General features: G+C 37.1%; 1 protein-coding gene across 6 annotated transcripts in view; it reads left to right on the top strand.

The window, feature by feature from the left end:
- The window catches only part of DLG2 (discs large MAGUK scaffold protein 2), a gene marked incomplete at its 5' end in the record, with an annotated part of 981693 nt that overhangs the window by 691878 nt on the left and 262285 nt on the right, over positions 1-27530 (top strand). For all 6 annotated transcript variants that reach the window (XM_084227140.1, XM_084227144.1, XM_084227143.1 and 3 more), the window contains 2 exons: positions 17122-17258; positions 25850-25994. In XM_084227140.1, the coding sequence (XP_084083266.1) occupies positions 17122-17258; positions 25850-25994 (282 nt within the window). The remainder of the gene's footprint in view (positions 1-17121; positions 17259-25849; positions 25995-27530) is intronic.

Genomic DNA, 27530 nt, shown 5'->3' with positions numbered 1-27530 from the left:
TCTGTAGACAGGAGGCCAGCATCATTTTTCCTGTTTCTTAGTAGAGTAGTGAGGATTTCCTAGGGAGTGGAATTTTTGCTCTACCTATCTGATCCTTGTTTTAAATTCTTCAGGTAAATTTTAGAGAATGATTCTTATGCTTGATCTTTCATCACTTTAATAATAATTTTTCAACAGTTATAGGACAGCTTTTTCTGGAGCCTGATTGACATCCTGATGCAACAGAAGATGGGGATTAGATTGCTGTGTTGAATGTGTTTATTGACACAATGTATTTCATTTCACCTGGGTAGTCTGAAAATCCTTATGTTTCCTTCTTTGGAGACCTTCATCCATTTCTGAATATAAAGCCTACTGTGCAAATTAGTCATGTGAAACTACAGAACAGTGTTTTCATCCTTTATGGTTCAGTTAATTATCTATGTAGCAAGATCTGTCTTCTTGCTAGTTTTTAGATGTCCAGATCTTTCTCAAGACATCTGCTGTCTGGAAAACCACACACATCAGCAAAATATTGCATTGGCATGAAGAGCACCTTTGAAAGAATAAATAGTATTTAATTAAATTTTTTATAGCATGAGGAGATGTAGCTCTTCATTTTTGTCCCTTCATTTTTCTTGTCTTTTTGCCCTGTAATTGTAAGCTTGGGCAGACATTATTCTAAGTCTTCTGAGAAAGGCATTACAGATTCTAATAATGGTGGAGAGACAAAGCTGGCTGCAGTTTTAGAGATTCAGAGTTTCAAGTGATGTGGTAAATAAAATATCACAATGCAGCCTATTTAAAAAATATTTTAGATGGTCAGTATTATTCTTTTGTTTGCACTGGTCGGAAAAAAAAAGGAAATAGTTACATTCTGAACATCTGAAGGGAATAGCTGTCTTAGAAGTCAAACACCAAAGTGATTAATTGCAATAGTTGTTCATCTGGCTATTTCCAGTCCTTTCTAGACTACCCTAGTCCTTTCTGCAGGTCTGTCATCCTCATTTTGCTTTCAATATTCCAAATTCTAGATGAAATTTCAGTTATCCTTCATTAAAACAAAATATATAGTACTTTAGTCAAATAGAAATTTCCCTATAGTATTTTATCTTTGACTTGTCATTTATTATTTTAGAAAATTTGTCCAACGACTTTGAAAAACTGCTTTTCCTTCATCACTTAGGAGTTTGTTTGTTTGTTTGTTTGTTTTGTGTCTCTAAACATGATGTTATAATTCCTAGAAATCACAGCTATTTTTTGGAGTTCAAGTGGAAGACCCTTTGCTGTTTGCCATGGAACACAGTGTCCATGCAGAAGATCATTCTTTGCAATTGGGCCGTTGTAAGATATGAGGCCAGGAACTCCAGGCTCTGGGACTCCAGTGCAAAAATGTTCTGTTTCTGCCTGAATCACATCAGTGATGTGTACAATGGGCAGCTGAATTTTACATGCAGTGAAGGTTGCTTTGTTGCAGACATGGTGAGATTCTTACCCAAACAAAGTAGAGCCTTGCTATGTCAAACTCTTGTGCTCCCTGACAAGTAGGCAGCTGCTCTTCAATTCTTCTTTCAAGCTGGCAGTAAAGGCATTGATTTATGACAGTATCACTTGTTTTTCTTCTTACCTTGCAGAGACTCATTTAAGATTTTTTTCATTCAAAAATTCTGCTACTTGGTCCAATTGCAAGTTGATAAATTTTTCTCATTAAGCTTTTGATGTGCTTGGTAGATGAAAAAAATTACTGTGACGTCTTCCAGCGCAGATTTTGGCTGTTGTTGAATGAGAAAGGCAAGGAGATGGCTTAATGGCTATATCTTTAGTGGCTAATTTTGGAGAAAATGCAACTCTGAAAGCTTGAAAAAACAAATTATATCTGGGGAGGAAATCTCTGTGAAACCATAAATACTAGGGACTATATCCAAAATATTCCAAGAGCACAAAGCTCTGTGTTCATTACCTGGGATGTTGGCTTCTGAATTTTGAGTAGTAGCTTATATGAACAAATAACAAACTTGGCTCTTGGATTCTTTAGGAAAAAAACCTGTGCTATCATTATTTGTTGATAGGAAGAAACAGTTGCAAAGCAAGATCTTGGGGCTTCATGACATGTAAAAAAGGGTATAATGACACAAAAAACTCTTTAGGATATGATAAAAGATACATTGCATAAGCTAAAAGAACAATAGCCCCAAGATATGCTTGACATGTTTATTTTGGGAAGTGGTGTTTGCAAATAAGGATACAATAGACTTTTCTTTCTCAAAACTGTGTTTTGGTTTTTGTTTGTTGTGTTTTTTATGCAAAACAATTTGTAGGTTGTCTTATGAAATTAATACAAAGGCAGATTATTCACTCCAACAGAGTGAGCTGAAATAAGGAAACAAAATTACAGCAAATAATTTAGTAAAATTGTTTATTGTGGGCACATTTACATTTTACGTGCTGTAATTGAAAAAATAAACTTCATGTAAATGGCAGGCTAGGGGTAAATCTTACCCACAGTCTGTAGGTCAGATGTGTATAATTTCTAATTTCAAATTATCATCGAATGTCATAGCCAAAATTTCTGAAAGTTATTTTTAGATTACTTTTAAATACTACTATAACCCCCTCTGTAATGCAGGATTGTAATTTTAGAGATGTACTTGGCTGCTACAGAGAGATGTTGAGATTGTAGGCGCTTTGAAGACAAGATGTGAAAAGTGCTTACCTTTTTGCTGGTTTTCACAGAAAGGTTGTCTCTTATAAGGTTGCTGATCAAAATCAGCAACAAAGGGACAAGATCTCAGCCTCAAACGAAGAAGCAATAGTCTGGCAGCACTTAGGGAAGCTAGATGCTCACACACTCACAGGTCCAGATGGTCTTGATGACAGACCAGCAGAATTTATGTGATGAAATCTGAGTGCTGACAGTGGTCGGGCTTGAACACCAATGGAGAGAAGGCAAAGTGAAAAACTGGAAAGACGAAGCAGAAAATGCATCCTTATTGAAGTGAACAAGAGATGCCAAGGGACTGTGAAGCCATCAGTGTATTTTTAGAATCTCAGAAGAGTATTTTAAAAAATAGGAAATCTCATTATAAGCATCTAGAAAAAGGTTGAAGAGTAATGATAACTAGAAGAGACCATACTTTTCTTCAGCATTTCCTCTTTTTTCTCAGATGACTCCATGTGCTGGGAGGGTTCAACACTGAAAGTGGTCTGAGAAAGCAAAGATGTAATTGAGCAGGGTCAACTGCAAGGTGCTTTCAGTAGAAATAACCACACATCTGCTAAATAGTGCTAACATAAAACAGTAGGAAAATAATGTGGAAAAGTAGCTAGAACTTTGTTAGCTGTAACATCTTGTCTCTAACACATCCTGCTGTGATGAAGCATTTAAATCATATATTTGGTTTTATAAATTGAGGTATGGTTTACAAAGACATAGAAGCATTACTTTCATCTTTTACAGGTAAAGCTTTGAGCTCTGTACTTCAAGAAGGGTGTATGCCAGTTGGAGAGACTCCAGGGGAAAGCTGTAAAAATGATCAGAGATTTAGAAAGCCTGTCCTACAATGAATAAACGAGTGATCTGAAGCCATTTATCTGAAATACAAAAGACTGAGTGGGAGGTGGGGGGCAGTTTATCAGCACCTGATAGCAATCTTGCCTTGCAGTGCATCTTTGAAGAGTGAGTTTGCTCTCTGTGCTCCCTAGAGAGGGTGTGAAACAAAATTTAATAGATAAATAATAAACAAGATTTGTACTAGATGTAGAAGTGAGGATTGTGATTATGAGGCAGGACATCAGGTCTGTGGCATGGGAAATACCTGGGTATGCCAGACAGCCATTTGTTAGACACAGTGCAGCTGTAGTTGCTTCTACCTCAGGTTGAGAAGAATAATGATCTATTGAGTTTCTTCCTGTCCCAAGATTCATAACAAAATTTCTCATTTCATTATACTTTGAAGACAAATAGTAGTCATGGGGCTATTTAAGTTCTCCATCTGCAGAAATGAAGAGGTTGTCTTCCAGACAAAAAAAATACATCCTTTGCCTGTCCTCAACAGTAATTTTATATTTTTCATTTCCATTTTTTTTTGCTTTTGGAAGGATAAAACATTTTAGAAAAAAACTTCCCTGCATGGGAAAATATTAATGAATATTAGAACAGATAATCTGGTATCTTAATCTGCATTTCTCTGTCTTTTTAAATTTTCTGTTGCTCAAGCCAGGATTATGCTTTGGGAACAATTTGATCTGGTGGGTGGCTGGTTCTTCACAAAAGGGTGTTTTCACAGCACGTTTCAGTATTTGGAGGCTGGTAAAAACTCCATTGCTTTGGACTGTGCCAAGTCGCTTAATGCTATGTCTTGACTTCATATAAACAGTTTTGTCCAGCTCCAATCAGAGCTGTTTCTTTACACCTAAAATCAGTCTTGTAGACTATGGGTGAGTCTCACTGGTATGAATCTTTTCATCCAAATAGCGCCTAAATTTTCCAAATGGGGCCCAAAAATGGCCTGTGAATAAATCAAGATATTAGTGTATTCATTCTTTCCTCCAGGGTTTCATTTTTCATTGGAAATGCTGCGCATATAGTTCCCAGAGACTGACCTACACCCTGGCTCTGGCATTGCAGGAAAGTTCAGTGTTTATTATTAGTTGAAATAGCTGATAGAAAGGCCATGTTAATATTCTTCCTAGCTAGAACCCCTCAAGGGACTCACAGCATGGTCTTGTGTTATGCTGTATCTCATTAAGAAGTAAACTCTCAAAGAAAATCTGTAGTGTTTTCTCAGGCTTGAACCTGAGTAACACTATTTTTAAGTGTTACTCTGCATTTCAATTCTGCTAAGCACAAGTTCCTAGAAAATCTTTGTCTAGGACCAGTCTGAAAAAAAATTCTCTAATTCTGTTTCAAATGTGTGTTCACATTCTCCTAGTGGGGTATGCTAGAATGCTATTCCCTTTGCAAATATTTGACATAATTTCTGAGAATTCATAGAATCATACAATGATTAAAGAATATTTGGGGTTGGAAGGGAGCTCTAAATGTCATCTACACCCAGCCTTCTTGCAATGATCAAGGACATCTTCAACTAGACCAGCTTTCTCAGATCTCCATCGAGCACACCCCCATGCTTGAGAGGCATCATCCAAGGGTGGGACATCCACAGCTTCTCTGGGCAACATGCACCTCACCACCCTTACAGTAAAGAGTTTCTTCTCAATATCTAACCCAAATCTATCCTCTTTCAGTTTAAAGCTGTTACCCCCTGGCCTGTCACTATGAGGTCCTGTCCTCATCTTTCTTAGAAAGGCACAAGTGTCTGACTTTACTCATTTTACTCTGTGGGAGTCTAGGGTACTTCTCACTGGCAAATAAAACATTTTTGCTTCACTTTGCTTCCTAGAGTGCTACGAGACAGCATCATCAACAAACTGAACTTAGGGACCAAACTGCAGTTTCATAGAGACAAAAAGAGTCAAAGTGAGGTGCAATGACTCATGAATCCATTTTCAGAGTGTCTTTGCCTTATTACTTCTGTTCAATAAGCACCATCTATTTTCCTTCTCTGTATCATTTATATACCTGTTCAACTTTTAATATCATGGCTCCATAAATTGACTTGCATAAAAAAGCAAAATTACATGCACATTTGTGCTTTGATTTCTCTCTGTGTTTTTAAGAAGGAAGTAACTGAATGGATGACAGATTGATTGTTTACGGGTTGATTGCAAATAGATAAGAGGCTGCAAGATGAACTTTGAATTCATTTTGTATTTTCAAGCTTCAGCATAATTGACAGAGAGCTTTTCAGTAAAGTGTTTCTCCTCAGCTTTGCAACAGGGATGAGAAGAGAAATGTTAAATTCCCCTCATCAAATGGAGGACAAATAAAAGAAACTGATGAGTCTGTACCTGACATGTATGGTTTTTAAACAGATCCCAAAATGACAGACTGCTCCTTCTGTCTCCTTTTTTTTGGTGACAAATTATTAAATATTTGTCTCAAAGAGACATTCAACTTAGCAGAGAACCAGCTATACTGATTTAAAGATATATCACCTAATATTATACAAAGTAAATAGCATTTCTCCCTGAATTGGAATAATTTTCTCCTGTGTCAAGTCTGTAGATTTCAAAAATGAATCTATATCAGAAAAAAAAAAATGGCAGGAAAAGCACAGATTTACGTAGTACAAAGACTTAAAAAAATGTAATGTCTCATCAAAAAGTAAAAACTACTTTAAGGCAGATCTTGATGTGCTCATCTACAGGAACATGATTTTCATTTGCATTATTAGGAGATTAAATACCTTGTTCTACTGTCAGTAATTACAGTAATTTGTGCAGAAAATGGCATAGGTACTATTTGTTAATGACTGGCAAACTGTGATCGACTGTCAGCATAAATTTGGTTCCTACACCTGAAACAGCTGGTGTATTTTGTGCATGGAAAGTGAACCATGTTTCAGGATTTGAACCTCAGTTAATATAGAATGTGAAACAATAGGGGTCTTCTCATTGTGGTTGCTCCAGGTGTCTGTAACTGCCTGTCTCCTGGCTCTCCTGAGGAGCCATGCCCTGTTACTTTTTCCCTTTGCCCAAACATTGTGTGTCCAAATTTATGTATCATCAGGAATTAAATAAGGTCAAGTGAACCTCAAGAGCACAAACAGTGGGTGTAAAGAGTAAAAAAAAAAGCCTCCAAGATTTTGTTGAATTGTCTGTGGAAGAGAGGAGACAGTCAGGAAAAGGGGACTTATCTGGGGTTTACACCAGTGAGATCAACATCTGCCATGCTGATCCCATTTCCAGATACTTGTCTTCAAAATGAAAACCTTAGAGAGCTGGTTAATTATTGGTTCCATATTAATGCAAAATGGCATTTTTAACAGATGCAGTTAAAATAAATGTGGCTATAAGGGCATATTTATGGTAATGAGGCTAATTGCCTTAAAAATTTGAAAAAAAATGGGACAGTAGAGATAATTTGATTTCCCCCTTCTTTCAACCTGTATGCATTAACTATACTCTAGATTAGACATTCTCACAATGTACACAAAGGTGGTAAAATGCAACATTCTCAAGCCTTGTGCTTCTCTCAAAAGGGTGGGTTAAAGCCTTCTTATTTGATTCTCTAGTCAGGAAAAGAGGTTCATAATACCAGTGTATCTTTCAGAAGGAAAAATTGCAGAAATATTGAATAAGCATTATTATTACTACACTGTTTTCTTCCACTATAGATCTGGCTTAGCTCTCAAGAGCCTTACAAACCTTTGATTGTTAACTTCTCTTTCTCTCTCTTCAGCATAGGAGAGCAGTTTTATTTTTCCCTTTCCTCCCAGTAGGACTTGTGCTGTAAAGTTATATTTTTATATATATATATTTTTCAGGTGCATTACTAGCCTAAACAGCTATTTCTGTCCTACTCTCTTTAGCTACTTGCTTCTCTCCCTGCATCTTTCCTTCTTCCCAAATCCTTCCACTTGAGTTTGCAGGGCAGCAGTGATGACCTTGCAGTGCTCTCCACAGGAGTCAGAGATCTACAATGAGGGAGCAGATACAAAAGTGTGGTGCCAGCAAAGGGGACGTGTGAACCCAACACTATCCTCATCTGCCAGCTCCTACTGCTGCCTTCTCTGTGGATGATGGTCAATATGCACCTGGTCTGTGATTCAGGTTAATTTGGCTTGGTTTTCATGCCATGTTCAATTTGCCATTTGCTAGGACATTTTCATGGCTAACACAAGGCAGGCAGTAGGAAAGAAGGCAGGGAGCACATCAGAGTTGTGTCTTTCAGCATTAGTGAGTTTTTAGGTCAGCATATGACAATTTTAAAAATGCGCCATGCAACCTTCCACTTGGCTTTTTTGCTGCTTATTAGGACAATTGGCTGCTTAAAATCATGGAATTGTTTGGGCTGGAAGGGACCCTAGAAATCATTGCATTCCCTCCTATTTTTCATGGCCAGCAACACCTTCCCCCAGACCAGGTTGCTGAAAGCCCAACCTGGCTTTGAATGCTTTCCTGAGATACCATCTTCATCTGTAGTTGATTTTTGCCCAAGTGAATGAAAGAGAGGGGGTGGGGATGGGATTAAAAAACCCAAAACAAAATCAAAACCCTCTTGCCAAGAAGAAATGGCAATGTAATGTAGAATAGAAAGTATGAGAAAAAAATGTGTCGCCTTTAGCAGTCCCTTCATATCACATTCAGCCATGCAGGTCACTTATGCTGTGTTTAACATTATTCCCTGCAAGATATAAATGATCCTGTCACCAGGCAGCCGGCCAGATGACGTCTACCCTGATCAAAAATTCTGGTTTTTAGTGCCTCTGGATCTGAGGATTATTTGTCCTTGTGGGTGCACCAAAAGTCTACAAAAAGCTTCCTGCATGCAAAGGAAGTGACCATTCATTCAGTTCACTTGTAGGCATATGGAGATGTGAGAAGAGAAAGGCATGTAAAAATTTCAGATATAAGCGGCTAATCCTGTTCCTAAGTGGCAGAATTTGGGTTTTTCTGTTTCAAAACACTAATCTTCACTTTTAAAAAACCTAATTTGACTGGTCTTAACATGAAATATTTAGATTTTATGTATCATGTGTTTATTTCCAAAAGAATCAAGCCCCTTGCTATAATTCTTGGAATGTCAGTATATGTCAAAATTGAAATAACTTTCTTTTTCTTGCAATTACTCTGGTAAAATTTTGACAGTGTGGTTTAATGTAATTTTCAGTGAGCTAGAATCCTCATTAATGCTTTGAAAGTCAGATTATTGTGAATAATTAGGAAAATTCCCTGATCTTTTCAAGTCAAATTGTAAAGTATTCTTAAGAATTACTGTTATGCAATTAGGCCACTTCCCAGTGTCTATGCTTTCTGGGAAATTTATTCCTAATTAATTTGAATAAATGTAAAAATATAGAATAAACACAAGTTCAAATGAGGCTCTAAGTGTATTTTCCTAACTTGCTGTTTCCTTTCTTTTCTGCTATATCTGAGGAGAATGTATCTTTTGGGATAAATATATGCAAGCAAAAAATAATGGGAAAACGTCAAACTGTAAAACAATAGAAAATAAGGGATTGTTTTCATTTGCTTGTTAAAGAACTTTTTTACAAATTCCTACAAATAGTAGTGTCATTTAACAAGATGTGTTCTCAAGGCTTTATGAAAGATTATAGAAAGATTAGCTTTACTATTATGGTAATGTAAACCAATGCTTTATCTGCTGTACTTACAGCATTATTGTTTTTAAACATGCACTCACTGCCTTGGAGCTTTATTAACATTTGCATCATAATCTGAATTTCCCATCATTTCCTTTCTGGCTGGAAGTGTTAAGGATTTCTTTTAAGCCAAGGAGTAGAATGCTGTCTCCTGAGAGCAGATTTATTTCTTTCTTTCATATTTTAAGCTAATAAATTTGGCTGTAATGTTTGATTTTTATGCCCTAAAAATGAAAACATAGTTGGAAAATTGTTGAAGTTTTTAATATTTGCTTATGAGGCTACAGCTGAGTAATTCAGCAAGAAAAGCCCTGAAATATCCAAATTATTTTTTCCCATGTTCTTGACTCTTTTGCATTTCTGACTTTTATGGGTCTCAGATGACGTTGATGAACCGTGTCCAAAGAGAAGATTTAATACTTTGCATTCCCCTGCCCCCAGCAGAAGAGCAAGCTCAGAAAATACCGTGGTGGGAAGGGGTTCTCCAGGACATCTCAGCAGGAAGCTGTTTTGGAACAGATGTAAGGAACTGTAGTTAGCAGCATGGTAGCCAAATTTCAAAAAATTACATATGCTGAAAGCCTGCTTAGATATTCTCAATCAAAGGTATGAAAATCAGCCTGCCATCCCTCCATCACCAGATAGCAGCTACCACCACAGTCTCACCTCTGAGTTTTAGCTGGCTGCCATTTTTCCAAGCCTTCAGTCCTTCAGAGGACTTTGTGATAGTATGAATGTACATATGCAGCAGTGTCTTGAAGCCCTTGTAATCTCAGTGAGATCAGCATCTCTGTTTTCATCAAGAATCAAGGACGCTCCTCTGTGCATACTTGCACTAGGCTGTGCAGCAAGTTTGTGTTACTATAATGTTTTAAATGTCAGTAATTTTGGGGTTTTTTTATTAAATCGAGAACAGTTGAAATTAGAACTAACTATACTATTGTAGTTTACTTTGAAAATTTGAACTCGCAGAGCTAAAAATTCATGCAGATAAAGGCAAATAAGATGAATAATTTTACTTTCTAATTTCTGTTAAAACCTCAACCTCAAGAACTGTTCCCATACAGAAAAGTATCAGTGATTATTTGCAAGGAAAGAACTCTCCTTGCCTGCTGTGTGATCCCAGCTGCCATCCAGCCGTAGCCTCTTTGTGAGCACACTGGCCACACTCGGTGGGAGTGCTGTGTGTGCTGCTCAGTTGGATCCTCAGCAGAGGCCATACTGAAAGCTGGCATCCTTATTGCTTCAGTAGATGGAGAGGTGATGCACTGGGAGCCAGAGTGTAGGGATTAATGAAAATAATAACTATAAAAATGGCTGTGGGCAGGAACAAAGGAAATGTGTAAAAACAGTTGGATAAATACCTGAAGGCACAAATATATAATTCAGTGTAAGGGGAACAATAATTTTCACTTTGTGTAAGGTGCTTTTGGACAATATTCTTCTTACCTAGTGGCACTGTACATCATTTTTATTCTATCTGACATCAACTGGGAAATAACCTGAAACACTAGATATTTCTGAAAGAAAATGTCAAAACAATAAGGAAGATGCTTGAAGTTTTTGACCCAAGGCCATTAGAAAGAAACACCAGATAACAACATGCTGTGTTAGATGTGTAGGGACTTGGGCCTTTTTCATGGTCTAGGCTATTATCCGATTGTTAGTTACAAAAAATGCCCTCTGAAGTGATCTGGGAGCAGGATCCGAAACAAGAATTAGCAATGGCAATGAAATTAGACAGCTTTTAAATATGTTATGAATATTAGTAAAAGTTTTATGAATCGTACTTTATTTTAGGTTGACTTTTTCATCCACAAACAAAATGTAGTCAAATTTTATTCGCATAAGTCCTTCTGGCATAAGATGTCACATGCATCAGGCATAAGAATTGCTATAAGAACTCACTCAAATAAATTGATATTTGACTCTACTGCTACAACATGAAGGAGATGAGATATAGTGACTTCTTATACTTAGGATTAGTAGTTTCTCAAGAACCAATTCATAGGATGACAAAGAAAGACAGAGCTCTGTAGAGGAAGATTGGTCCCTCTTTGTAACATTCTATAATTATTGTGACACAAACTTTAATTTTTATTTTGTGATGTATTTTAGTTTTGTATGGACCAAATAAAAAAGGACTCTGCTGTCAATAATGAACAATAGTCATAAGTCACAGCTATAACAAACATATTTATTGTACACAGTTGTGAGGTGTTATTGTAAATGTGTGCTATATGTGTCCTCCAGGAAAGCTGAAACTGGCAACAGGAGGCTTGAGCAAAGGGCATGGGGAGACATTCCCTGGAACTCCTTTGTTTATAATTAATTTTTATAGTTTGTTTACTCATATAAACTGGACATAACAGTGGTACCTGTCAAAACAAGTCAATCATTATATCAGTCAAAGCATTTTATATTACCCGTGTTCCTTTCGTCCCTGCAAGTGGAATTTGATTAATTAGAAACCTGAACTGGGCATCATTGTTCCAGGTTTGACAGTTTTAACAAGCTACATCTTTTGTAGATGTGTTGTAGAAGTGGCTGGCCCTTAGAAAGGCAGGAGCTGCCCCAGCTTGGGCTTCTCATTGCCATGTCCAGTTACTTGCAGGAGCATGGTTGATGTGGCATATGCCACAGAGCAGGCAGGCTGGCAGTGTCAGGGAAGAGCCTCAGTGGGGCAGCTTGTTGGGGGTCCTTTCTGGTGGTACTTTCTGTTTTGCTGCATGAAACAGTTTCTTAAAATCTGAATGCACACAGTGCTCTGGAGCAAATCAGTTTGTTTCACACCTTTAGAAAATAAATGTGGCAAAAAGCAATGAGAGAATGTGTAGGGACGGGTGGTGACATTTATTCATGAAGTCTCTGAATAAGTTAACCATTTATGATCTTCCTTTCAGGTATTTCATTCACTCTGTTTCATCCACATCCTCCCGGGAGGATGTGCTGAGGTGGTCTGGCTCACTTGTGTGTGACACAAAGAACATGGGACATCAAACCCTTACCACATCTCTTGGCATTTTCTTGATTGGCAACCATGAACTGACAGATTTTTGGATAAATTATTTATACCCTCTAGGAGTCTGCTGTTGTTATGGTTGGTCCTTTATATTGAATACCTTTCTTCAGTCTCAAAGCCACAAGGTGGCTGCTCGTCTGCTGATTTTTTTTCATTTAGTAAATACACATTTTTATTGATATGATCTGCTTCTCTGTTAGGCTTACAGGCAAGAGAATGGCAGATGTCACATGCTGCAGTCTTGCTGCCAACATCCCACTGTAATGGTACAGGGTCTTCTGCTGGCAAGACACCTGTTCAAAGGTCTTACAGAGTCCAGACATTCTGTCCAGGCTCGACAGAAATGACTCATTTTGATTTTTATTGCTTGGAATGCTCTGTACTATCAGTATATGATTTCTCTAAACTTTGGTCTTTCTTCTGGTATTTACATTCCTATTCTCATTCACATTTCAATTTTTAATATGATAATATTTCTCTTGAAAGTCCTATGCCTGTTGTGGTTTCTCTAAGTCTATGCTCACAGGTCAGTTATAAGGTAAGGTGTTCTGTGGTATAGCTAGGAATTAGGAATTACCTGGTTTGTGTCTCTAAAGCACACTGCTTTGGTTAACTACCTGAAAATCAAGCACTTCTAGCAATATTTTAAGGTTATGTCTTAAATGCTGCTTTCTTTGGGTTCCCCTTATTGGAGGTTGTGAAACTCATGTTGGATTTGTGTTTTAAAATCCTCACTCTGTTTGCTGATTTAAAACAAGCTTGGTTCTCTGTGTAGGATAGTAGCAAAATGCAACATCCATTTTTGGCATTCTGATTGAGTTTCTTTACCTTCACTTCTCATTAGAAAGCTGGCATTACATAGCTGCAGTTGATCTTTTAGGCTTCCTCTCTGGTTACTGCAAAGTGGTATGCCTGCAGTGTAATTAACCTACTGTGTCTTTAACAGAGGTTTAATGATTTTTAATTATTATTATTTATTTTTATTAGTCCAGCTTGCTGGGCTAATTATATGGGGAGCCTCCAAGCATACTTTTACTAGAAAAATAGAACATATTGTTTTACTAATAGAGTGATATATTTAAAACATGTATCTGCTATGGCTAATAATGCAAAATAGGTGTAAATAGCCAGATATTTTAACATGTTCTTGCTAATAATCCCAGGAAAAGATATTACTAAATATCTTCGACTTAGTAATAATAGCTTTTTTTTCTGCAGTTTCCAGTTTTGATGGAATAGCTTTTGTCCCTGTCCCTTTTCCTCTTTCTGATATCAGAAATGTCTGCTGTATCATGGGATTATTGCACATTATTATTCACAGAATCAGTGATCAGCATTTGTGGAACCCAAAGGCAGATGAATTTTAAAACCACAAATCCATTGTAAATGGAAGGAAATGAGGTTTGACTCAACTTTCCTAGTTTACGCATTGAGTCAATCTTGTAAGGGCCTATCCTCTTCAGTGATTTTGAACAAAGCTGAGTTTGACTTGGATGTGCACCAGTATTAAATCCAGTTGCACTTTTTTCCCTCTTGAAGTAGTCCCTTCTTCACTGAACCACAGGAACATGGAATGGTTTGGCTTGGAAGGGATCTTTAAGTTCCAAACCTGGTACTTATTAGCATTGGATCAGGTGGCTCAAGGCCCCATTCAACCTGGCTTTGAACATCTCCAGGAGTGGGGCATCCACAACTTTTCAGGGCAGCCTGTGCCAATGCCTCACCACTGTCATCATAAAACATTTCTTCCTCAACTCCATTCTGAATTTATCCTCCATCTGATTCCTGTTGTGAGGAATTTGAGCACTCTCTCCAAGATCAGCTGTTTCTGTGAAGCAGATTGCACATCAGCCAAAGAGGAAATGATCAACTCCTGATCTGTGTTCTGATAGAAATGTTTTCATAGCCAAAGGAATCAACAAGAAAAAGGTTCTGCAATCAAATATTCTGCTTTATGAAAAATGCCATTTAGAAAACACCTTCTTCCATTGTTTGAATGATTCTCTGCTTGTAAAACAGAGTAAGAATCTGATACAACACTAGCCTGATGTAGTGAGTGATGAGAGATGCACACCAGGGTTGAGCAAATCTTTCCAAAGTGTTCAAACAGAAACCTTCAGTCTAAATGAACTCAGAATGTGAACTTTCATAGCACTGATCTTCCCACTCACCTCTTCCCACATCCAGACCCCAGCCTTTCAGAAACCAAAGGTATGATTCACCTCATCTCTTTCAGATGTCTTGTTGAGATGAGATGAATCATACTTTAAAAGCTCTTAATGAATTTTCATTTATCGTACAGGCAGTATAAATGATAACCATAGTTGTCTGATGTCATTTGGCCGTATGAATCCAACCCAAAAGTTTTTGTGTAGTATACTTTCCATGTGCCCTAGCAATTAGTAGAAGTAATTTAAATACAATTAAATGGGGCATTGTTCCATTCCCTGTTCCTTCCAAGAAGAAATATTTTAAAGAAGGCAAGTGTGATTAAGCAATTAAATAAATTATTATTGATTGACATGGAAAATTTTTCTCTTCCTCAGTTTTCTTTCCTACCCACTCTCCTTTTGCTCCCTACAGTATTACCCCATCTTGTTCTGTTCTTCTAAACCTTTCTGTAATCACTGCTGATTATTTGGATGCCCAAAGTCAGACCTTGCTTACAAATGCAATGTAGCCCCAACATTGTATCACATCTAAATTTTATGTAGACTGTAGTAGAAAAAGTTACTCCTCCCATTATTTTAAGCTTCACTTTTGTAATGGGAGCAGTCTGTGTTGGTGCTCTTTTGTTTTACAGTTTCATACATCCATTGTGCTGCAGCCATGCAAACAGCAAGCCAAGCCCCGCACTCAGCACTGCAGAAAATGCAGGTGCTTGTCTTGGCTGCTACTTGCTGGTGTTGCAGCAGGACCAGGCTGAATTGGGACCCACTCTGTGCAAAGTGCAGACCAGCTGTGTGTGCAGAAATGACCTTGCCCTTTACACAGTGCCAATAAAGGGGAGAGGAGGGGATGGAAGTGCACCACAACCTGCTCTTCCCACGGTCATGCCCTAGGTGAGCAGTGGGGCTGAAGAAAGCCCTCTGGCTGAGATCTAGCCTGCTCATTTGCTCCCACCAGCATTCTGGAATATTCTCAGATCTTTACTGGTAGAAGCCTGTACAGATGGGATTTAGATCAAATTGATTATAATTATGTCACCAAGAAATATTATTCAATCATTGTTCCTTGTCCATAACTAGTGTTTTTTTTAAAAATCCATTCCAAATGTTTTATTAGAATATTTTTTATCTTCTTTGTTAGGAGTTCCAGGAAAAAATCCTTCCCTCCTGAAAAAATTGTAATCTTTTTTATCCTTGTACTGACAGTAGCACATAAATAAGAGTGATTGCCAGCTTTAGCTGGAAATTCAATAAAGCTTTCTTTTAATTACCCTATACTTCTGAATTAACTTCACGTGTATTGTTAATAGTCAATTAATTAAGTACTGTTTCAATTGGAGATATAAATTCAAAGGTTTCTTTTTGTAATTTACTGGTGTGGCACATTCCATTAAGTAGTCCATTATAGTACCTGACCTCACATCTTTTTGAAGCTAAAATAATGATCAAATGAAAATAATGTGGTAAAAAAATATATATATTTAATTCATTCCCCTTATCTCTGTATTCATACAGCTGCTAAAAGTGTTGTGTACATTACACTGTCCCTTAATTTTTATTGCCCAAGCAGTTTCCCTTTTGAGTTTGTGATGAAATGCCAAATTTCAGGCAACTCCCTTTACTACTGCATTTTACTGCTCAGGCTACAGCAATTATCAACATACTTCTTTTAGGAATGAGTGAACAGCATAGATTTCATAGATAAAACCAGTGATTACTCTCGAAATAGATATAACTGTTTTTCTGTACTGCTAAAAGAGAAATCCCTAGCTGGAGCAATAATCTAAGCAGGGTATTGTCAGAAACAGCTTCTCTATTCAGATGGAAGTTCCCATTACATACACAATCTCTGAAAAATTAGATGAATGAAGTTAATTTTTATGGAAATCAAGCACAATCATTTCTGTCTTTTCTTTGATTGAGAGATAAAAATGTTCCTAAAAATTAAAGCAATGGTTTGCTTGTATGTGCAATGTGTCAGAGGGTAAGAAATATAGGAGAAGGGGAAAAGATCATTTTTTCTTCCCCCAACATCCATTTATTTTGCCTTATTTTAATCATACTCACATGTATTATTGACATTGTTACAAAGTTTGGGTCTTTAAGCGTTTATCTAGGAATTTCACAGTTCCCTGAATAGCAGTTATATATTTACAAAGGACTATTGCTTTTTTTATGTGTTCATAGCCACAGATTTGTGTCCTAAGGAAAAAACCCACGCTTTAAATCAAACATCTACACCTTTTTTATTTTCACTCATCCTTCACTGTGGTAATACATGAACTTGCAAAACCTGTGCTAGACCTCTCCAAGTATTTTTCAAAGTGTGTGGACAATCAGAATACCTTTCATTTTGTTCTGATAGATGGTGATGTATTTTATAGCAATATTTAACAAAATAAACTCCAAGTTTCAGAGTTTTAATGCTGATCATGGAAAACTAAGCCATAACTTCTTGATGTAGGCTGCACTGGACCCCAGTGAAGAGGGTGTATAGAATCACCACTGGTTCAATTATTTTTGTCCTTACTTTTCTGTAATTGTAAATGGCAAATTATTTCCTTTCTTTAGTTCTGTCCCTGACCTTTCAGGGAAAGTGAAAGACTATGTTATTTGTATTCTGTAAAAAAAATACTCAAAGTTTGCATTGTATATGCTACTTTTCCACTTCTCTTTAGATTTATATGTTGTATTGCTAATCTTTTGTTTGCAATATCTTTTCCAGGTCTAGGATTCAGTATTGCAGGAGGGGTGGGAAACCAACACATCCCTGGGGACAACAGCATTTATGTCACTAAGATTATTGATGGGGGAGCTGCACAAAAAGATGGGAGATTGCAGGTTGGAGACAGACTTCTTATGGTAAGTATGACAAATTTAAATCCCATTTGTTTAGCTGAAAATTGTTTCATACAATGACTTTCTTTCACCATACATCTTTCTGGAGGTAAACAAAACAACTGCTATAATAATTGTATTTCCATCATCTTCATTTCCCCCATTTTTAAAATATTCTTCTGATATTGAAGTAAAAAGACCCATTTCTCTTGGAAAACTAACATTTTATGAAGGCACTGTATTCTATTACTTTGACAAACCTTTTACGGACAAGAGAATAAATGTATTATGCACATAAGCAACAAGTCAAAATGGACCATAAAACTAAAAAGATTTTAGACAAAGTGTTTGTTAAGGTAGTACTGATTCTACTGTTTATTGTACACAAATTGAAAGCTGTCAAAACATTCTAGTAAATGACTCCCATGTAGCAACTGTCAGTGGACTACTACTTACATTTCAGTACCTGTAGGAATGCTTTACGTATGTGCTCCATATAAATGTTAGAAAACACCCCAAACAGTTTCCAAATTTTCCCTAGTGCTGGTTCATTGTTTCTTATCAATAATGCTTTCCCACTCGCAGAGTTGGTTTAATTCAACACTGAGGGGGAAATCCTGACCCTGGTGAATCAGCACAAGTTGATCTGTGTCAATGTATTTGCACAGATCTCAGCAGGTAGAGCAATATTTTTTTATAAGTGCAATGAAAAAAAAAAACAAACTAGTACTGCATTAGCCCTGTTTTGTGATGTGATTTTTAAGCAGTAAAAAATTGCCTAACCTTTTTTGCTGACTGTGAACCTGGGCCTAACTGAGGCTTTATTTGGTTAGGGACATCGTGTTCCAGTCACATATGAAGATGGGCATTAATTTTATGACAGAGTACTAAACAGAACTGGAAAGGCACTTGCTTGCTGGGTTGGTGACTCTTTGTCTTTTTTTTTGAAGTTTTGGCTTATTTTGGTGCAAAAATGTATATTTTTATTTGCCAAATTTGCACTTTAGTTATTTTGCAACTTGTTGCAAATCTGCTTCTGTTCAGCTGTTTTTGTTGCTTTTTACCCTGATGAGAATTCCTTGCAGTTTTTGTGTTATCTGCAATATTTTTGTTACTTTACTCTTTAATTTTTTTCCAATTCACATGATGTAGTAAATATCTTACATAAAAGGAAATCAAATAGATGCAAACCCCCCACACCCACCCTCTCCCGTGTAATTTCATTAGAATTATTTAGATAGAAATATTTTCTATACCACTGTGCATAAATTCATTCTTTTCAGATTTTTACAGGAGTAGTCTATTAAGCATCTCAGCCTTCAACCCGTGATTCACTGCAGTCAGATATAGATGTTTCTTCATTGTGACAATTTTATACTTCTGAAAATGAGCAGAGGTCATTTGCATTACATTTGATGTCTTTGTTCTTCTTTCCTTTCAGTCTGGACTGTTTCTTTACTAAGTGTTGTCTCCTTTTATCACTGAATATAAAATGAGAAAAAAAAAATCATTCCAAGTGTTGCTCTGCTCTAGTTTGTACTTCCAGACCAAGCTTTTCACTGTTGCACAAGAACATACTAGTCAGGTTACTCTTTGCATACTGTAATCGTTACGTCTTTGGAGATTCATTTACAAGATCAAAACCGTTTCTAAAATTCATGCAGATTGCAGCCATGTTTCTTGATTCTCTCCAACCAGACAGCCTCATTTGTTTATAACTTCTGTACCTTCAGTATTTTTCGATCCTAATTTGTAAATTATCTTTCAGTTCATGGCATTGACTTCATGTTCCTTTATGAATAGTGAGTGAAAAAATTAATTACTTTCTTTTGGCAGTGTTTCAACAGAGTATTACCCTTGTCATCTATATGGTCCTACTTCTGCTTCACTGATTTCTTGATTATATGTTTGAACAGTTCCTCTTTTTTGTTTTTTCCTTCTCACTAATCATCCTTTCTTGATCTTTGATATTTTCCATCATTCTCTACAGAATTTAAAAGAATTTGTCATCCTTCTGGAATTCTCAGCAGCTGCTGGGGAGCTTTTTTAATTTTCGTATCTGTGTTGTGATAATTTTGTGTGAAATGCTTTCAGATCCCAAAGAAAGTGCAAATCAAATTTTTATAAATTTAAGAGGTGATAAAAGTGTAGAAGCAAAATAAAAACTAATATTGAGATGCAAGACAAGAATGGGCCACCTGAGCCTTTTGCAGCTTGATGACCCTACTGTTATTAAATGCAGATTGCATATAGTGTGTTAAGCATTTCTGAAGATATTTATGTAAATAATACATTGTGATTATTGTGAAATAAGTACAAGGGCATGTTATGCAGTTATGTTTTTGTGGCACTAAGCCTGCACTTAAGACTTACTAACCTGAGCACTTGCACAGGACAATGCTCCATTGTGTAATCCCAAGGTACCTGTTTGGAAAAGTTCTGGTGAAAGCATGAGTGTTTAAACAAAAAACTGAATGGTTTTTCTAGGTATATATGAAAGGAAAAGATCAGAGCTCTTCTCTGAAGACTTACAGCTAGGAGAAAAACACTCCCTTACTGTGTTCTGGTGGTAATGCCTCCTTCTGCTGGTGGTAGTGCCAGCAGTGAGAATCCCACTGCAGTGGGTGTCTCAGCTTCTGTCCGCAGTGGAAAGGAGCAAAAGTAAAGCAAATACAGAGCGTCACAGACCACCATGGTAATTCAGGGTCAGCTATAGGGCCAGACAAGGTTGCTCAGGGATTTATCCAGTTGTATCTCAAAAATCTCCAAGGATGGAGGTTGCAGAGCCTTTCTAGGAAACTTGTTCCACAGCTCAGCTGTCCTCCCAAGGAAGACTTCTCCTGATAACCTGTTTGGCCCCCCCTTGTTTCAACATCTGCCTGCTGTCACTCATCCTGTTACCACACGTGACTTGGAAAAGCTTAGCTTTGCCTTGATGATCTTCCTGTAAGCACTGGGGGTCTGTTATAGTTGTCTTCAGAGGAACCCCTTCTCCAGGCTGAAAGTGTCAAGATCCCTCATTTTCTCCTCAGCAGGTCAGTGCTCCATCCCCAACCATCTCAGTAGCATAGCTCTCAACTTGCCTCCTTTTATTACCTTTCCTGTAGTGCAGGAACCAAAACTGAACAGAGTTTCCAGGTTCAGGCTAATGAGTGTGAACTACTGGGCAGTAATCCTTTCCTCATTCTCCAGCCTCTGCTCCTGCTCATCCCTCCCAGGATGCTGTTGACCTCTTTTCTGCCAGGACACATGGCTGGCTCATGCCCAGCTTGCCATCCATCAGGAGCCCCAAGCACTTTTCCATAGAGATGCTGTCAGGTTGTCAGTGTCCAGCCTGTGCTATTGATGGGAGTTAGCCTGTGCCAGGAGCAGGATTTAGTGTTTCTTCCTGCTGAACATCATAAAGTCTTCTTCAGGCCCTTCCTCCAGTCTATGGCAGCCCTGCCTTCGAGTATCTCACAGTGAAATGAAGTGTCACCTCCAAACATGATGCACATCTCACCTCTTCAAGGTCACTGCTAATGAGGATCAAGAAAAGCTGAAAAATGGGTTCAGTTATTACAGTTCAGATGATAATTACTTTTTTTTAATCTCATACCATCATCTTACTTTGGACAAGTTTGTTATCTATGGAATGAATAAATGAGAAATCAGTATAAAACTGGTACTAGTTTTTTACTAGTATATAACAACACTATTAGCTAGAAGCAAGGCATTTTCCAGGGAAAATGTAAGTTATTATTAGTGTTTTATAACTATTAGCTTTTCTTAAATACATCTCATATGCCAAAATACCTTTGCAAGTTTGGGCCGTATCCTGTTGCTTCTTGGCCCATGTAGTCACAGAGATCTGTGTCTGTGTATAACAAGAGATATAATTTGATTCTGTTTTCTTGATGAAAACAGGTCAAAGAAACAGGAGTCACTTTCCTTTGCACAAATTTATGCTTCTTTTCTAAAAAAAAGTGTTATTTTCTGGTATTGCCATAGGACTGCGATGGGGTTGTGACTGTGCAATTGTGGATGTGTTCCTTACAGGGTCCCCTACCAGTATCTGTTTTTTTCAGATTGTGTATGAATGCAGGATGTATTAGAGTGCATAAAATCAGAGCATGTAATTAAAGATGCATCTAGCTTAGCATTTGGTTCTGATCAGAGGTGTTTTTTGAAAGTGATTTTGGCTGTCTTTGTGGGATCATCTTTCAGAAAACAGCCCAGCACTTGTGCAACTAACTCACAAGTCCATGGGATTATAAGTATTTAGTTAATGCAAACAGGTTTATATCCTTTGTATAAATCATTCCTCTTGAGCCCTGGAAAGCATCCACCTTTTTGCAGCCTTTTAAGTGAGTGAGTTTTGAAGAAGGCCGTCAGCATTCCAGATTTACAGCTGGCAGGTTGCAGGTGTTTACTGGTAAATGTTCACCCAGGAAAATCCACTATCTGAATAAAAAGTTGAATATTACAGAAAAGCAAACATTAACACTGGTAAGGTAAAGATCGCCCCTTTGTTTCATTCACTTAGTGAATCAAATCTTTCTTAGCCTAAATCAACAGAGGAAATGAACAAATCCCCTTTGAAAAAGAAAAATTAACTATGATAGACTTATTCCTCTGGAGCTCTTATTCTCATATCAGCTTATATTGCTCTGAATGAAATTATTCTTTAGAGCACTTGTACAGTCATTTTGGGGATTCTAAGCTTTTCTAGCTGCTTTTTGGGCTTTTGATTTTCAGTATGAATCTAGGAAAGCTTCCAAATAAAATACTCTTGCTTAGGTTTATACTTCATTGCCCTGATTATGCTATTTAGGAAAAAAAACACCCCAGCCTTTTTGTATCTCTTTGGCATAATTTCTTATTGATTTCCCCCATCACTCAAATAGCTTCTTTGATTGGGATTTTATCTTTAATTTCCTTCTCTGTTGCTATTTTATTTCTTTCCCTTATTGGTTTCTCATGTTACTAGTATGTCTTATATCACATACTTTCTATTTAAAGAAAAAGCTTTCCTATTTTTTTTCTTCAGATGCTATTTGCATTTTTAAATTTTCACTGCATATAACTTTTCCCATTAGAAAAGCCCCATTTATTCTATGCATTTTTTCTTTCTGACTCCTATCCTTTGGCTCCTATCACAGCATGTTTTGTCTTAAATATACAACTTTGCAACTAAACTGACCACTCAGATAAATATCTTTTTTGGCATTTGTCTTAAGGGTTTTTTTTTTCCTTTAATTAATTGCTACCTAAATTGGCTTCTTAGATCCAGAAAGTTGGCATGAAGTCCCCATTCTACCCACTCAGAATTAAGTCAGCCATTCTGCACAAAAATTCTGCCTCTCAGAGGATTGCACGCTATATACACTTTGATTTCTTACTTTGTGTGCATCTCCTACTCTTTATCTTCTTTACATCTAACTCAACCCTTTTTTTGCAAGCAATACGCAAAAATATATAAGGGTATCTCTACAGGAGGAAGTAAAGCTTTGCTATAATGCATTTATTGAGCCAAACCTCTGAAAAAGCCAGATTTAGTACTTACAGTTCTGTCAAGATAGACATCTTTTATGGGAGAAACAGCTTCAGAAATAGTCTCTCTTGGCATAAATTTCAACATAAAGGTCAACTACGACATCGTATTTCCCATTATTATCATCTCTGTATGATGTTTTAAGAAAAGATGTCCAGAGATTCCCTTATGAAAAAAATTGCATACTACAGTCATCTTGAAATAATATCTAGCGGTCTGAACAATAGAATTCTTCTAAGTATTCAAGTTTTTTGTATAGCAGAATACATACAGATGTCTTTATTTGTGATTATTGTTTTATGGTCAAAAAGTAGAAAATACATTGATAGATGCACATGGCATCGTTAATATAGGAATTATAGATGCAAAGCAAGAACTGCCTTCTGAAGGAAGTCTGGAAGTGCAAGTCTAGGCTGATGCTGTCAAATGACTAAGGAAGGTGATCTCATCTCCTTCTCAAAGAGCTCCTGCTTAACAGAGACCTTATGACACCACCGAGGATCTTAATTTTTGAGAATGAATCAACACGTTTTTTTGTTTGTTTTCTCTTGATGACATTGAGTCTATTTCTTTCTTTACTGAGAACTGAGCAGTCCAGGACAAAATGATTTTACATAAACTTTGCCATGAACTCTAGGATCTTTATGTCTATAAAAATAAACATAATGCTGAACTGCATAGACATTAAATTTCAGTTTAGAATTGCTTGACCTCCTTAAGTCCTAACTTCTAGATTTCAGTAATTTGTACAGTGTTGGTAAAAGACATGTCCCATAATGTTATTGTCAGAGAGAAGACACAGGGCCTGCTGTATCAAATATGTTTTTTGTTTATAATACTTTAGTTTCTGTTTCTAAAATGGCTTTTTGTCTTCTTTACTGCACAACTGTGACATCCAAGTGTCTTGTGATGGATTTTTATCAGCTAAATTTACAGAAACAAACCCCAGCAAAATCCAACGCCTTCGGAAAAGAAGCTGCATCAAGTCAATTTGTGTTATAATTGTTTTTATTCATGTCTAAAAAGACCAAAAAGTCAAAATCCGGACAGTTCTAAGATATTTCATTTTGTGTCTTTTTTTGATTGAGAACGTTTTTTTACAGCAGCTGTATACTGGGTGAGGTTATGTGAGATTTTCTCTACTTGAAAAAAAACTTAGGATGAAACACAAGAAATACAATGTACAGACAGCATGAGAAGGAAAGGGGTAGAGGATAGCCTTGTGGTCATCTTTCTAAAATGTGTGAATCTGAAGTATCTGGCAGTTTTGAAATACATAAACAAGAAAGGCATAATTTCAGTCACTTCTTCCTGCCAGCCTATTAACTTAAGGCATTTATTTATTTAAGGTATATGTAAGTTATTGCTCTTCATAAAGAAAGATATAGAAATTTATAGAAGTTAGGCATAAGATTTTTATTTAAATAGAAGACCTGTCAAAATACAGTATACCCTGTCAGCAGCTCCCTTCTGAGTGTTAGGCTCTATCACTGCCCTTCATGTCAAATTATCATAATATACCTGCCATTGTCTCTTTTAATTAACCTTAAAACCAAGCACAGGGAAAAAAATTTGGGCAGAATCCTTACATTCAGCAATATTGTCCAATAGAAATATTTTTTTCATGGTGGGGATGAAATCATTTGGATATGAAGAGTCCTTCAGTGATTCAGAATCTCTGCATTTCTTTCCAGTTGCCAAACCCTTTGGCCATTGCTTATTGTCACATTCAGGTTTCTGATAATTTATTGATACTTAATTCCCTGGAAATAATATACTTTTTTCTGCAATTTACTGTTATATTATACTATAGAGAGGAGGGAATTCTGCTTTTATCTTGCATAATCTTTAAAAGGAATCCTTGCAGTAACTGTGGAAGTTGGAGGATGGCAATTTAGATGACAGTAAAATGTTTCATATACAACATTCACTGTGAAATGTAGGTCAGTGGAACAGGCTCCCCAGGGAAGTGGTCACAGCACCAAGCCTGCCAGAATGCAAAGGGAGGCTGGACAATGCTTTCAGTCACATGGTTCGGTTTCAGGCAGTACTGCGAGGAGCAGGGAAAGGATCCTTATGGGTCCCTTCCAACTCAAGGTGTTCTGTTATTTCTCTTGTCTTATGCCACATGCCTGGAACCTGGATCTACAGCCTTTACTTTTTTTTTCCCCCTAGTCTATAATTTCTTCATTCAGGAGGTTTATACTTTTTGGGGCAGGGAACATTCTCAGTTCTGTTTTAGGAGCACAACCTATTGTTCACATTCTGTGAATAGGGTGGATTTATACGTGAACAAATTTTACATGCCTCTACAATAAACCACTTCACATACTTTTCTTTTGATTTTCTTTTTGTGGGAGGAAGGCATAAATAGTCAAAGCTTTCTGCCACCATTTCCTTTCTTACTTTGCCTGTAGTCTTCTGCTTCTGTCCTTGCTTAAGTGTTTTTCTCTTCTAAAAAAAGCACAGAGCTAGTACAACATTCTCTTACTTTTTCAATATCTTTTTCCTGTGCTTCCAGAAATCTGGCAAGCTTTCACAATGAAAAATATCTTTTCCCCATTGTGAATTGCCCTTTTTCAATTCCTGCACCTCATTGGTATTCTATGCACCATTTTTTACCTCTCCTTATTTCAATGGTCAGTGTCGTATCAGTGATGGAAAGATTTGGCTATTTCTGAGGTCCATATGGAGGCTGAGAGATGATTTAGGAAGTTTATTTTTTTAGGTCAAATAATGTAGACAGTTTCTGTAACTGATGTGGTGCTATTAATTTATTATAAAATACAATTTTATATTGGTGATTATACCAGTAGCAGAACATCACAAAGAACTTTTTTTGTTGTCAAAACCAAGTGTCTTCCTGACCCATTTTGATCTGTGTGTCAGAATTGCTACATTAGTCTTTGAACATTCACGTGCTATGAAAAACTGTATTTTCTACCCTGCAGCAGAATTGCTTCTATAAACTTTAGTGCTCTTCGTTTACAGCAATGTTCCAAACATTTTGAAAACTGCAAGTATGTATCATTTTTGTGTCTATTTCTGCATTTCAACTCACCTTTCTGATTTCTCCTTTAAGGTAAATAATTACAGTTTAGAAGAAGTTACCCATGAAGAGGCAGTAGCAATACTGAAGAACACGTCAGATGTAGTGTATCTGAAAGTTGGAAAGCCCACCACCATTTACATGACAGATCCATATGGCCCACCAGATATTACTCACTGTAAGTCACTTCTGCAACTTATTTTACAAGAGATATTTCAGTTTGTCAGATGATTGTATTTTTTCATAGTTTGTTCAAAGTACCCCATTAAAGTTTATGAAACAGCTTGGAAGGCTACAAAAATGAAATGTTTATTGCCACCTAAGAATGCTGCGCTCAAGAAATATTGCAAATAATTGAACTCTGCTAAAGTATTTTTGCAGCAAAAGTAGCAATGCAGAAGATATATGGCTATGCTGGTTCCAGTTAGCCATTGTCCAAGTGATCAGAGTGAACTGTAACTCTTGTGAAGATTACAGCAATAAGTGCATGCAAATGCATTTTGTAATATGATTAGATTTGTAGCCTGAAGTCCTCTGTCCACTGAAAAATTGGAACAAGCAGCAAACCATCTTGTACAAACTTAGTAGAAGCCTGAGGCAAGTATTTCTCATATTTGAATAAAATATTTTACTGGAATGTAAAAATCACTGCTCTACTTACAAAACTTTACCTATTTTCTGTGGCTATCCAGTTTGTGAAGTCACAGAATGGTTTGGGCTGAAAGGGACTTTAAAGACCATCTAGTTAAAGTCCCCCTGCCATGGACAGGACACCTTCCCTTAGACCAGGTTGCTCAGAGCCACATCCTGTGTGGCCTTGAGCACTTCCAGGGACGGCATATCCATGGCTTCTGTGTTCCAGTGTTTTATTACTCCCATAGTGAAGAATTCATAAATCATTAGTGCACTTTGCTTCATTCGTAGTCTATCCATTAACTTTGTATGTGTTCATCAGGATTTTTTTTTTCCAGAGGACCAAGGCTTAATTTGTTTCTGCATTCAATGCACATTCTGTTGTAGGAAAATTTGTTTAAATAATATGGTAAAACTCAGTGAAGTATCTCATAGGAAGGGAAGAGGTCCTCATTTAAAAACCAATTGATTTCAATCAGGCTGTCATATCCATGCACTCAAAAGCATCTAGGCTCATGCCCAGCACTCAGGTAGAAAGATGTGCATTCAGGTGCATCCCCAGGACTCCCTGAGGTGACCATGTAGCAAATCTTCTGTCTCTGCCATCTGTCCTTACTAGGCATGTCTTTAGGATTTACTCAGATCTCAACTGGCTCCCTGTGTGAATGTCCTCGGTTCCAAACTAGTCTTTATCTCCCACCATCATCTCTAAATGGTTTGAATATTTGTTTTAGTGTGGATGTAGGCTTTTCTGGCAAGCTGCACATAATATGTTGAGTATTGATGACTTATTGATGAATCTAGCTTTATCAATACATGCCATTCCTATGCCCCTCCTGCCACTCCTCCTGGTGTCCATACTCAGGCATTTCCATTCCCTTGACATTCACAGCAATCTTAACATTTCAACTGCATGCTTTATACCACTGGTGCCCATTAGTCTAAACAGTTCATTACTGAAAACTCCCCTTTCTTCATTAGTTGTTCATTAAAGACTGTCTGCCTTGGGTTCAGCTACCAACAGGGACCAGCTGCACCATCTAGCAACTGAATGGAAATATAATTTTCGACAAGAGTTTCA

Source organism: Fringilla coelebs (assembly GCF_963513975.1).
Source record: "Fringilla coelebs genome assembly, chromosome: 2".
Taxonomy (NCBI): Eukaryota; Metazoa; Chordata; class Aves; order Passeriformes; family Fringillidae; genus Fringilla; species Fringilla coelebs.
This window is presented reverse-complemented; position numbering and strand designations above follow the sequence as displayed.